This window comes from Pelecanus crispus, chromosome 5 (genome assembly GCF_030463565.1).
Source record: "Pelecanus crispus isolate bPelCri1 chromosome 5, bPelCri1.pri, whole genome shotgun sequence".
Taxonomy (NCBI): Eukaryota; Metazoa; Chordata; class Aves; order Pelecaniformes; family Pelecanidae; genus Pelecanus; species Pelecanus crispus.
The window spans coordinates 30,826,019-30,838,880 of NC_134647.1; the positions used below are offsets into that span (position 1 = coordinate 30,826,019).

The 12,862-nt window shown below is 42.6% G+C and overlaps 1 protein-coding gene across 1 annotated transcript in view; it reads right to left on the reverse strand.

Moving 5' to 3' along the window:
• Positions 1–12,862, reverse strand: part of PLEKHM3 (pleckstrin homology domain containing M3) — a 77,359-nt gene that overhangs the window by 32,614 nt on the left and 31,883 nt on the right. The window contains exon 4 of the mRNA XM_075711478.1: positions 9,551–9,744. Coding sequence (XP_075567593.1) covers positions 9,551–9,744 — 194 coding nt within the window. The remainder of the gene's footprint in view (positions 1–9,550; positions 9,745–12,862) is intronic.

Genomic DNA, 12,862 nt, shown 5'->3' on the forward strand with positions numbered 1-12,862 from the left:
CAGCACAGGCCCTGGTGACAGTCATCCTCTCCCGGTACCTGTTCCCCTCCCTGACACATATTAGTTTGCAGCAGCAGCTCTGCAGAGCTAGCATCCAACACCCCTTCTCCCTTCCAAATCTATTTCCAGGAAAAGAAGTAGACACTGCCCTCCCAGTCTTATGCAAGACACACATACACACGCACATACCCGGCACTCAAGTGAGAGGAGTGCTTATTTCCATTGCTATGGAAACTGAGGCATTAAAAAACCCTCAGTAAGTAAGGCTGGTCCAGCTTCAGATTTGCAGTCCTTCTATTGACTGGAAAAATCACAATTTGGTTGTGGTGGGCCACAGAAAAACAGCTGAGCACCCAGAGCTCACATGTACAACAGCATTTACAAAATTTCTTATGAAGCAACCGGACCAGTTCCTGTATGGTTCCCAATATGTGCAGAGGTGCAAAACACTCTCTCAGCACCTGCCAGTGTCACTAAAGGTGGAGAGCGCACAGCTCCATGAGTGTGAAACCACTGAAATCGCCTAAAAGTAGGCAGCTCAGTGCCTGACAATTGAAAATATAAATGATGCGCCCTTACCATACCTGTGGTGAGCTGCGTGGCTGTTTCAAAAACACATCTTGCTGTGCTGCGCATCCGCAATTAAGATCTCCTCCGGAAAACTTCTGTTAGTCCCATTTGGAAAGAAAAACTGAAACTCAACAGCTACCTGAACATAACTTGTGAAGCCACCTCCCAAAAATGCGTCTGTTTATTGCCAGTTTTGTCAGCCTCTGGTGGGTGGGGAAGAAGAGCACAAGAGGCATCAGAATATCAAACTCACATTTTCAAAAAACCTCATCATAAAATGCAAGCAAATCAGCTGGGGCAGGAAATCCACACAGACCAAGTAGTCCAGTGAGCAAGAAAATGAATGACGGACGGTTTCCAACAGCTTGCTTGTCTGCACAGGTTCTCTGAGCCTAATAAGGTGATGGCTTATATAAAGTCTTTTTCAGGAGGGGGCACACAGGACTAATTCAGAGCCTCTTGCTTCTCCACCCAGACACTTCCTCTCATGTAACTAGTAGGAACATAGTATCTCTGCCACCTCCATCCCTCTGTCAGCTGCAACTGAAATTGGCCAAAGTGAGCCAAAGTCAGTAGAGTACAGCAGGCGAGATGAGGCTCACGCGAACACCATGCCATTGCATTAGCGTCCAGACGAAGTACTACGTGGCATCCAAATTAACCTAGAATCACATTCACGTCTAAAAATCTGACACAAACCACAGAGCAGGCTAAGATAACCACAGTTAGAAACATTTCACTAGAAAATATGTATTTACTTTCTGCATGAGATGGAACTTCGAGCATGCTTGGGTTAATATAAGGCCTCGGTCCAAAAAGACCAAAACATGTGCTTGCATTTTATTTTTCCCTTGATATAAAGGACCTTTACAAACACCAAATGGGAGATCTCTGATAAGTTATTTGAAAGCAAAATAAAAGATGTTAGTTTTGTAAATCTTTTGATCAACGTGCTGTAACGAACTGGATTTTTTTTTTTAAGTTGGTCAATTAAAAGCATTCAATAAACAGTGTCCTTTCAGTCAAATCTTAACACAGAAAAAAACTGGAGTGAGCTAGACAGAGGTCAAACGCAAGATGTTAAGACTCATCACAATAAAACCTCAAACCTCTGCTGCTTCAGAATGTGACCTGTGACCCTTGAGAGGCAAATGGTATTGACTGCACATCCCACTAAAAGCATCTCCTAAGGTTTCACAGTTTGGAAACTCCCGGACCAGTTTCACCATCGATGCAAAACAGAACAGTTGTGACTCACAGGGCTGCTGTGCTGTAAACCCTGGCTACCAGTCAGGGTTAAGCCTGCAACGAACAAACCAAGTTCAATGCTAACCAGCCCTCTAGCTTTGCCGGTTCCTGCGAACAATGAAATCCAAAGCCCTGTTGGTTAAAGGTCTCTAAATTGCTTTATTGTTATGTGCTAGAAATAAAAGCAATCAATGCAAGCAGGAAAGAAACCCACCAGTGGAGACTTTTGGTCCAACTAAGAAAAAGAATTGAGCATACTCAGTTTGTGATTATTATTCTTCTTTTGCTTGAAACTTTGTAATCTGAAGCATAACCTTCAGGCAAGACAGAACCAGAAATTTCATCCGTTCCCTTTCCGGATGATCTTATCAGGTAAGTATTTGCACAAACAAAGGTTATCTTTTAGTGTCCTCCTGCAAACAGGACCACTGATAAGACTTTGCTTTTTGCATTTGGACAAAGTGTGTAGTCATGGTGCTTTGTTAGCACTAAGTAATTGCTCTGCATTTAAAGCCTGTTTATCATCAGCTTAGGTAATTTTTCTCCAATGGGTTAAATACCCTGACAGCTCTGCTAAAGCTACAACCAATTAATCTGCCAGAGCCTGACACTATAACCAAAGTACAAACGTGATAAGCAGAGGGAACTCTTCTTTTTACAGTGCAATCAAAAGAAATCAAGTTAGCTGGCAGGTGGGCACAACCAAGTCTCTTTTGTACCAAAAAGCCTGTTGAAACCTAGGATGGGAGGGGGAAGGGGAGGGGAAGCTGGCACGATGATTTCATGTGCCAGCCAGGAGTGTCTTGTTTGACCAGGTTGGGAATTGTGTGACTGAGCTCTGACTCACGGGAGACGCAGATGCACCAGCCTAGCACGCAGCCACCTCGGTGTCCTCCCCACCCCTCTGCAGGAACCTGCTACACCCACAGCTGGCACAGCACCGCAGGTACCAAGTCCATTTCCTCAGCCAGCACAGTTCATCCCCTGGCACTGCAACTTACACCACCACCAATTTATTTTTAAGCTACCGCACCACGCTGCAAACTGAAGCAGCTGACAGGTTTGCCCCCACGACAAGGGGCAAGAGGACCTCAGAGGTCCCTGCAGCGTGCACCACCAGCAGCTGCGGCTGTGTGCGTAGCATGCGGGCAGGAATTCCATGCACTCTGATCTCATCGATAAGGGCTCTTTTTTTTTTTTTTTTTTTTTTACTATTTGATTTTAAAAGTACAGAGGGATATCAGTGAATTGCCAGTTATCCCAAATATATGTGGCAGGGTAAATACCATCTCTTGCTAGGTTTTCTCTTGCAATTCATTTGACAAGGAATCTGCTGATTTAAGGTAGGGAACAGCATCAGAGGTGAGGGGAAAAGAAAGGATTTTTTCCAGTGTTGCCAATTCTTACAGTTTTATTCAGGCTCTTGATTTCGTATTTCCTTGGAAATCTCAGCTCCTGGAAGTACATTGGGAGAGGAGAACCCCAATTCTCCAGCCAAAAGAAGTTACTCAGGGAAGTGGGGCCCTGGGAAACCCAGTGATTTGAAAGTTAAAAGGTAATAATAAATTAATGAATTTAAAACAAAACAAAACACTACTTATTTAATTCTTGTGGTATTATACCAGATTAATGATTTTTTTCCTCATTGTATGTGTTTGGCTAAAAAAGCATTTGTGAACCATTCCCCATTCGTGAGGTATGAACACCCTTCTGGTTATGTTCTGGGAGCAGCCATTCCTAAATATCTTCAGCCCACACTAAATGCTAGATTTATTCACAAGCATGTCCAGGTAAGCTACTGTTTCACATTGTTATGAAATTCCCTATGAGCATCCCTATGTTAAAACAGTTACTCTTATCATCCATCAGCAATCCTGAACCTGTATATAAACTTTCAACTGAAATGCAGTACACTAACTCTCTCTCCTCTGTGGCTACTTGAGCAAGGTTATGGTAACATTGTGAAAGACAAGAATTACTACAGATCAAACTCCGGAATCAAGTACCGCTGTTACTAAAAGCAGGATGCAGAGAATTAGAGGCACACAGTTTCATTTTGAAAACAAAATAGCTTAGATCCCCCAATTAACTTGTAATGAAGAATAAGAAAATGCTCTCTTTTTTAGTCAGGCACTTCTGAACCCTTGCAGTTTGCTGCTCAAAATTCTGATATAAAAACACAGGGGTAAAAATGGCTAAAGTCATATTTAAAGTGGTGTCCACATCTAATAGGAACTTCTTTTTAAATCATTATGGTTTTTTAAAGCAATCTAGTCTCTCTAGGTGAATGGAAACTACCATTTTGAAAGATGTCTAATATTACTGATCTATTTGACAAGGAGATGCAGGTGGGCCCCTAGACTGGAAAATGCTAACATAAACTGAAAGACCCACCTGCCCTCCGAAAAAGTTATCATATATACCCTAGCATGCTCCTCAGCTGGATGCTTACCATGGTAAAGCACTGGCTTGTGCTTTTAACCTTCCCTTGGCTTGAACACACAGCAGTACTGCCTCCACCCTGGCTGCCCTGGCACACATCTTGTTGCTCCAGCGCTGTTTGTTACCCCTAGTTGAAACAAAAGCTGGAAGTCCACCTTAAGTCCATCGCCTACAGTTTTAGCCAAATGCTTCTTCAGATGTTAACTTGCAAGGACCCTGCATGCACAGTTACTTCTTCAAAAAGACACGAGTTGAAGCAAAGAGGTGGTGTGTTTGTAAGAGCTGCATCAACAGGCATGCTTTGTTTCAGCTACCACAATGACTACACGCATGCAGGATGTATATAAAACAACAAATGGCCCGTGCATACTTCTCTGCATTTGTTTTCTCACCTTTCCTCATTTTCAGGTGTTGTTTGGTCTTGACACTGGATCCTCTCAGGATATCCAGATAACCTCTTTGAATGAATTTCTCTCTCGCCCTCTTTCCAATCACCCATGCAACAAATTTTCTCCTTCTGTTGGTCTTGCCATTAACTCAAAGCCCTGAGTGCTATGAAACCACATCCTTCTGTCCCTTTCCTGCTCAAACTTTCTTTTTGCAGTCTACTGCTTTCACACATTGTGCCTTTGTTGTTCTGCTTTGGGATTTCCCGCTCTCCAAATGGCCTACCCACTGCAAAGAAAATGGAGAAAACAGTCTCCTTTGACAGTCTGGACATGACTTAATGACCTTCTGTCGTCCTTGGTCTGAAAGATGACATAGCCCCAGCTTCACATACATGAGGTATTTGGTGGTATAGTGATTGCGTAAGATCAATCAGGATTCCTGTGATGTGTTTAGACAGGTTCCCCAATTGCCACACAAATATTTTGAAAGTAATCTACTCCTGTGACAGAAGTGATATGTCTAAGGCCTCACTGTAGGAAGTGACAGGACTCTATTGTTCAGCATAACTGAATTTGGGCTTGTTTTGCATCGTGCTGACAGACCAGCAGGCTCAGCCAGGACCACACATCTGCGGCACTGGAGGTGTATCTTTAACCTCCTGCTGCAACAGCAAGCTCTAATTTGGTCTTCCTGTAAGACGCTAAGGAATGTATCCAGCACTGGAGTTTTACTAGGGTAAAACTGATCTGTTGCTGCTCAAGAGCTGATAGACAAATGGTATCAGGGAGAGATGAGTAAGAAGAGGGCAATTTTTCCATATAGTTTCTCACCACCATTCAGAAGATTTACTTACAGAGCAAGGGCACTGCAACGAGCTCTAATGTATAGGGGAATGTGCTGCAGACAATTTATCTTGTATCACTGCCATCTGTCTAAAATATCTGGGCTAGCAACACCTGAACTACAAGTTTAGGTATATAGCTGAGAGAGCAGAGAGCCGAGAGAGAGCTCCAAGGCTGACCTGGGTTAGCCTACCCTACAGTAGACTTGGAGGTGCCTGAAGACTTCCCCAAAAAATCATTCTGACAGCATCTTGATCTGAAGAGCCTTCAACCATGACAAGAACAGAGGAAAAGAGGCTGTGGCATACGGACACACTGTTAGTGTGTCTTATGTCTAGAGATAAAAGGAAGAAAGCAAAACCAGAATAAAACTTGCACCATTCAGCACAGCTTCACAGAATAACCTCCTTATTTAATGGACTCAGACATTCTCGCTCTTTCCCAGCTATCAATGTTATTGACTCCATCTTGTTTGCCTGTGCCATTCATTCATCATTCATCATCCCACAATCTGCAGGTGGTGGTGGGATCTGTACAACTCCACTTGTACTAATCCTCTGTTGGCTCTAGGTTTCGGTCTTGGTATGTTTCTGCCTGAACAGCATCCACACAAGCAAGGCAACCAAAGCAAGCGAGAACTTGTTGAGTAAAGACATTTGAGGCAAATTATGTCTGTTGCAACACTGAGGTGACAGCCGCAGCAAGCTAGGCATAACAACGTCCCTTGTAAAACAGAGAGCTCAGCAACAGGCTCAGAGTCTCAGCTGGCTCATCTCAGAGGAACGCTGCTGATGTGCACCGGTGGAGGGCCTTATTTCTCCTCCCAGCCAAGTCTGAGTTCCTTTATTTTTTTTCCCCTCACAAATACAAGAAGAGCTTAGAATCCAGTGGAGCAATAAGTGAGAACAAATAATTATAACTGACGAAGACCACTTTTATTGTGAGCCTTCTAGCTACTTTTAGGATTTCTTCTGCTTCTTTTCCTTTCTTCCTTCCTTTTTTTCTTCCTTTCTTTCTACTTAGTCACTTGCTTCTTCAAAGTTCACAATGTGGTTCAGCCCTAAGTTCTCTGCTAGATGCCAAGTTTCTAAGTTCCCAAAGTACCTATCTGTGCACATCAAGCATTATAAATAACATTTCCACATTTAAGCCAACTGGATCCTGAGCTAACCTGGTTTATAGCCATCTGGAATTCTTCAGAAAAAGTAACTTGTAAGCACTGTAAACAGTTTTGTCTTCCCAGAGGACACCAAGAGTTTCCAGCTTCATTGCCATCTTCATTTTGCGATCTGGGTTCAAGAGCAAGGTATAGATTTAAAGAAGATGATAATGCAAATAGTATTAATAAAAGAAACCCCAGTGATCTGCTTTTCCCTAATAAGGTAGGTTCTATCAGTGTCCCAAAGGCAGCAAGGTGCCAATACAATTAATCAGTCTGTTTTTAGTTCTCCCTAGACAGCAATATTAACAGTTTGTTTCAGTCTGTTTATATGGGTCTGACAGGTCTTCAAGATCCTATGTTCACTTTCTGTGATTAATAGTCATTCACATACTAAGGTGAAGACCAAGCAGAAAAAGAATGTTTTTAGAGCAGGACAGATAACTGGATTCTCTCCCCCAGCCTTTCATTTCTAACTAGGAAACAGTACTAAATTCAGGAATGCTGTCTCACCGTATTGTTTAAACTCCTCCTTTTCTTGCAACTTGCCCAGGTGATGAGCCAAAGGGAAATTTAAATCACATATTTTCTTCGTTTACTTTTCAGCTGTGCTCTATAAAGCCATCACATTGACAATGAATGTCCGCACATTGTGATACTACATGCAGAAAGCAAAGCCACTGGGACCAGTCTGAGCAAGGAATAAACTCCTGGGAAAAGAACTTTTCTTCCTTTGCACCTCTGCAGACCTCTTAGGGGAGATCTGAGGGACCAGCTGAGCACCAAACCCACCTTGACAGAGACTTCACAGACCAAGAAGGAGCTGGACTCTAAGGTGTGTTTTGTACATTCCTTCAGTGGCTTTTACAACACTTTTAATAAGTCCTACCAAACTGGAGATGTTTCCCCAGCACAAAAGCAAACCCTTCTTGAGCTGGGGTCCTCCTCTCCACCACAGAGAGCTTTAATTGGAGACAGTGTGAAGGAACCCTTAGGTAAGAAAAGCAACCATTTGGAGTATTTCACAGTTTCCCCTTCTGCCTTTCTGGGTGTTTCATTTTGATACAGGGAGTTTCTTCTCTCTCCTCCCCACCCCAAGAAAAGATGATGCACGCATTCCTGTGCTAACTTTTGTCCATTCTCTCTTCTCCCCATTTCCTCAGCACTTGTCATCTCTCCTTTTTGGAGGTAGGTTTTTGGGCTTCCTCTTTGTTCTTCGTTAACTCTTAATTTCCTAACATCCCTTCCCTCTTTGAATCTCCTCCTTCTCCTGGCTTTCCCTCATCCCTTTGTCTCTAGTCCATTGATTTCTCTGCTTAGGCCTCCTTTGATCTCTCTTCTTTCACTCTCTTACCCAAGTCCATTCAGTCTCATGCCTCCTCCTGTCTGTTTTAATCAGAGCATTCTTTTCTTCAGCATTAATCAGAAAGCATAATTTCTTTTCTGCCACTTTTTCTGAACGGCAGCCTTCACAAATCTTATTCTCCTTTTAGTTTTATTGCAGTTGAAGAGGATGGCATAGGAAAGTTATTACAGCTGAATAGCAAAACAGCTCTGCCAGATAATACCATCCTCCAGAATAAAAGAAAAATCATTCTCATTTTTAAAATGCTGTAAGCTGCCCTATTAAATAATAGGAATTGAGCAGTAACACACAAATACGTATTAACACACAGTGGGTCTGACACAAGAACTCAGTAGCGCTCTCCAGAAACCTGTTGCTAAATCCTTCTCTTAGTTGTTCTAGGTAATTCATCAAAGCAATGACATAGGCTAGGTACCGAATAGCAGACCGCCTCACTCCTTACCTGGGATAAAGACACTAGTGCAGCCACCTCTCCCTCCCAGAGAATGCAGGTCCCCCATCCCTAAAACACCACGCTCAAAATACAGTCACTGATGTCATCTGCTTTCTTACCCTTTGGCAGCTCATCATTTCAAAGCAATGGCTTTCCTATTTGTGGTCTTGTCTTTCTTACAAACTTGGGGTATACAAATGCTTACAGATGCATTTACTACCAGGTCAGCTGCATGTGCCTAGAGCCACTCACCTCAGTACGTCATGGGCAGAGACACCTCCGCATCTCTTTCAGAGATCGACAACAAAAGTAACTTGGCTTTTTTAACGTTACAACTGTGGCTTGATGGTTTTAAGAAGATTGTTCATTTTTAGCTTGTTAGAAAAATGCAGCAGCAGCTGAATGGACTAAGACACAGCACTTCTAAAATGAAGTTCACTTTTTATAAAACTATTTCCACCACAGAAAACTCAGTATGAAACACCTTCTGCTGTGCTGTGACCATGAGTTTTCCCATAAACAGAACACTCAGCACAGCTATGTCATGGATGGAAAAGATAGTGGCTGAGCAAGAGCATAACTGCTCTGGTGTCACATCATCATATGCTGGGTCACATGCCAGGGTACAACATCTGGCCTCTGTCTTTGTGCAAGATCCCATCACGGAAGAGGGCAGAAGCGCTGAACAAGTGGTTCACTCTGGCCTCTCTCACACTTTGCCATACTGTGAGGTGTTTCAAAGGTTTCAGCAGTGGCTACCACACTGCGATGCCATGGCAGGGAGCATGAGGTATCACACCTGACTGAAAATACGCACAGCCAGGAAGCCTGAGGAGGAGTAAAAGACGCTCACCACAGCGTGTGACCCCTGGGCTAATAGTTGTCAAGAACAACTTCAGATTTTCAGACCCTATAAAACCATTTTCTTTGGCAGTAGATAACCCACCTGCCCAGGGAAGTCAGATAGAAGCACAACATCTTTCTAAACACCTAACACCTTCAGAACTAGACTGTGAGAGAAAAAAAAAAAAAAAAAAAGGAGAAAAGCAACGTGACAAGGAAACTACATCCTTGTCCTGTATGTTGTCTATGGTTCTTACCTTCTACGCAGATCTTCAGCCACTGCTGCTCTGCAGCTGAACAAATAGGCTCGGAGAGATTTTAGCTGCTGTCTCAGGCGGACAACAGTTGCCAAAGGTTCAACATGCTTGTACAACATGGGATTTTCCTGCTGGATATCAATCAGTGGCTCCTCATAAACATATTCCAGGAACTCTTTGGCTTGCTTTGATACCTGAAAAATAAAGCAACCAGTTTAGCTAGGGTTTCCTCCCAACTCTTTTTAAGTGGATCTTCCCCTCTGTGATCTGTCAGCTATTCTCTGCATCTGAAAACTTACTCTGTTACCAATTACAGATGAAGACAGAGCTGAGAGAGATCCAACTGTCTCTGCTTATAGCCAAGTCAAACTTCATGAAGCCCATCAATGTTGAGCATATGAAATAATTGCTTATTTACCCGAAGTACAGCGATATTTGCAGCCACACATGTTTTCACTGCAGGGTAACATAGCTTACTAGATATTTTTCAAGTCTAAAAACCGATTACCAAGTTTCTTCCCTGTCAATGTTTTTCTGTGTGTTCATTGTTTTCTTTTTGGCAAGAAGCAAGTGATTAAGTAAGTGCCAAAGCACAACATTAGAAAAAGAAACATACACACTGCAAATCCAATCACATTGCACTATCCCAGGGTATGGAACTCCAGTGTGAAGTACTACTCCCATTTGTTTCATGCTCAGCCAGTATGGTTAAAATTATGTAAAAATAATCAGACGCACATCTATCAAGTTGCTGTGTTTTTTTTAAATACAGATAAAGTTGAATTTTACTGGTATTACTCACTCCCAATGTCTCATCTGCAAGAAATTTTTCTTATGCCTTTTTCATGATAGTGCTCTGTTCTATCTCCACCTGCAAAGAGCTACTGTAATCGTGATAAATTAATGGGACTTTTGTTCACACTAGAAAAGATACTCCTGTTTCTGAGGTGAGAAGGCCAAATTCCCTCTCATTCCTTATTTCTGCAGTTTATCACAGCTGGAAAAGAAAAGATGGGATTATCTGAAACGAGCTGCAAATCACTTGAAACTGTGCTACAGAAATACTATTCGCTACACAATTCAATTAGTCCTCCTGGACCTTTAAATCAGTGTTTACACTGAGTCAAGGGAGGGATGAATTAGGCTAACAAAAGGAGAAAGGGCACACCATAGCCTCTTGAGATTTAGGATGTTATATCCCTTCTGGTGCTGCAAGGTAGGAAGTAGGTAAAAGCAATATACATCCTTATAAATAGCACCACTTCCAAAACCAGCACAAGTTACTAGCTACAGGAGTCACTAGCTACTTACAGGGAAAGACAGCCTCAAATGTAACCTTTTCACAATGCATAACAAAAATAAAAGAAATAATGCCAAGGCCAGCCTTCCCACCAATAAATACACAGATAATACAACGCGCAATTTTAAATACAGCAGACCATAACTCCAGAGGTTTCCCAGGCCCTGAACCTGTATTAAATATCCCACTTATTTACACATGTAAATCTATTAAACATCCCACTCATTTCTTTTGCTTTTCTCTTTTTTGTTTTTTTTTTGTTTGTTTGTTTTTAAATAATGCACATACAAGGAATTGTGCTGTCTGAATGGAAGCACAGGTAACATGCTGCGTAAAGAACAGCACAGGCAACTTGGATTTTGTAGAACAAAACTCCACAAACCCAAATATGTCAAGTTTTCTAACGCTAGCAACCCTGATGGTTTATTAGATGTGCTAACTGCAGTGCACAAAAGAACCTGCAGTTAAACAACCTGCTTTTACAAGCATTAAACTACTTGGCTGTAATACCTCAGCAATCCCCTGACAACTGCTGTATCTATAGTAGATATTATTTCTCTTCCACCAATGGGCAAATTAAGCCACATATTCAGTGATTCCCTAGGAGGCACATGAATGCTTGGTACAGTGACTAGCACCTCCCTCCAGGAGGACCTGGTGCCCAGTGTTCCTTATAGTCTTACTTAACTTGCTTTAAACCCCTGCTGAAGTGAAGGGCTCCTCATCCACCTGCCCTGCTGTCTCGGGAACCAAAGGGCAATTACTAAGTACTACATCCACACCTGTGCACACCTGTACCCTGTATGGGGCAACCCTCCTGAGGCTGCAACAGTAGGAGCACAGAAACAAAAAAAAGCCAGAATTGAGGTCACCTGAGTGACTCTGCAATACACATGCATTATGATGATGAAGTATTGCTTTGTGGCTCTGGTGCTGCATGGTCTGAATGCAGCCTTTGAGGAGAGAGGAGCAAAGCAAACCTTTCTCTCTTCTTCCCAACACAATGTACCCCCAGAGGGCTGACTGCAAGAAAAGTAGCTTTGCCCAGCATCACTGGTTGACAGGTAGGTGTAGGTTCACTCTGCATGCCTGACACAGGTCATTTAAAACATTAACTCACATTGCCGACCATAGCAAAGTTACAAGAAGCTGAAATGCAGTCTTATAATGGGAACGGTCAGGCAGTCGTAATAATTCAGCTTGCTACCAGCCAATATCCTAGTACATGTACTAGCATACTCACAGTCCCCCAATTTTACTGGACAGACTAGACAACCCTATTAAATAAGCCAGATGGAGTGAGAACATGCAAAGTGCAACAGGGTTTTAGCTTTAAATGTTACACACGGATGGATGCTAACATTTCCAGACCTTTCTTTTCTAGAGGCTACAGACTTACAGGTCACAATTCAATTTACCAGAAGTCAGCCTCCCTTGAAGCCTTCTGGCACAGGGAGTTCATTTCCTGCTGTCTTTGTCTGGCATTTTGTGCAGGCTGGAAGCCACCTGAATCAAACTGCAATACTTACTGGTTTCTGCGTGCAAACAGGGAAAATGGTTGGCCTAAGTAAAAGGCAGAAAGGACATTCACAAGATTGCCTCTTTTCTCTTCCCTTCACACAAACTCGTCAAAAACACAAATATGAAAACAGTAGGGAGACAGGGGAAAAAAGTGAACCCGGGAACTGAACTGCTGCTTTGGTTATGACAGAAGAAATGTGCCTAACTGCCAAGTCCTTTCAAAGAGCTTTTACTGCAGTCAAGGGGATTTTTCTTTTCCTACCCACTGTTTTCAGGTGTTAAGTGCATCGTTGTCTTTCAAGATCCTGGGTATGGGAAGACACAACTCTAGAGATTTCTACTGCTTCTGTTTTTTCATGACCTATCTTGCCAAAAGAAGACAAGAACCTCTCCATTTGCAAAACTTACTTAATTGATGCAACAGTTTAGTTTACAGCTGTTGCTCAGGTGCCTAGGAGTCCACAAAACATAAAAGAGAAACGTGCCCAATT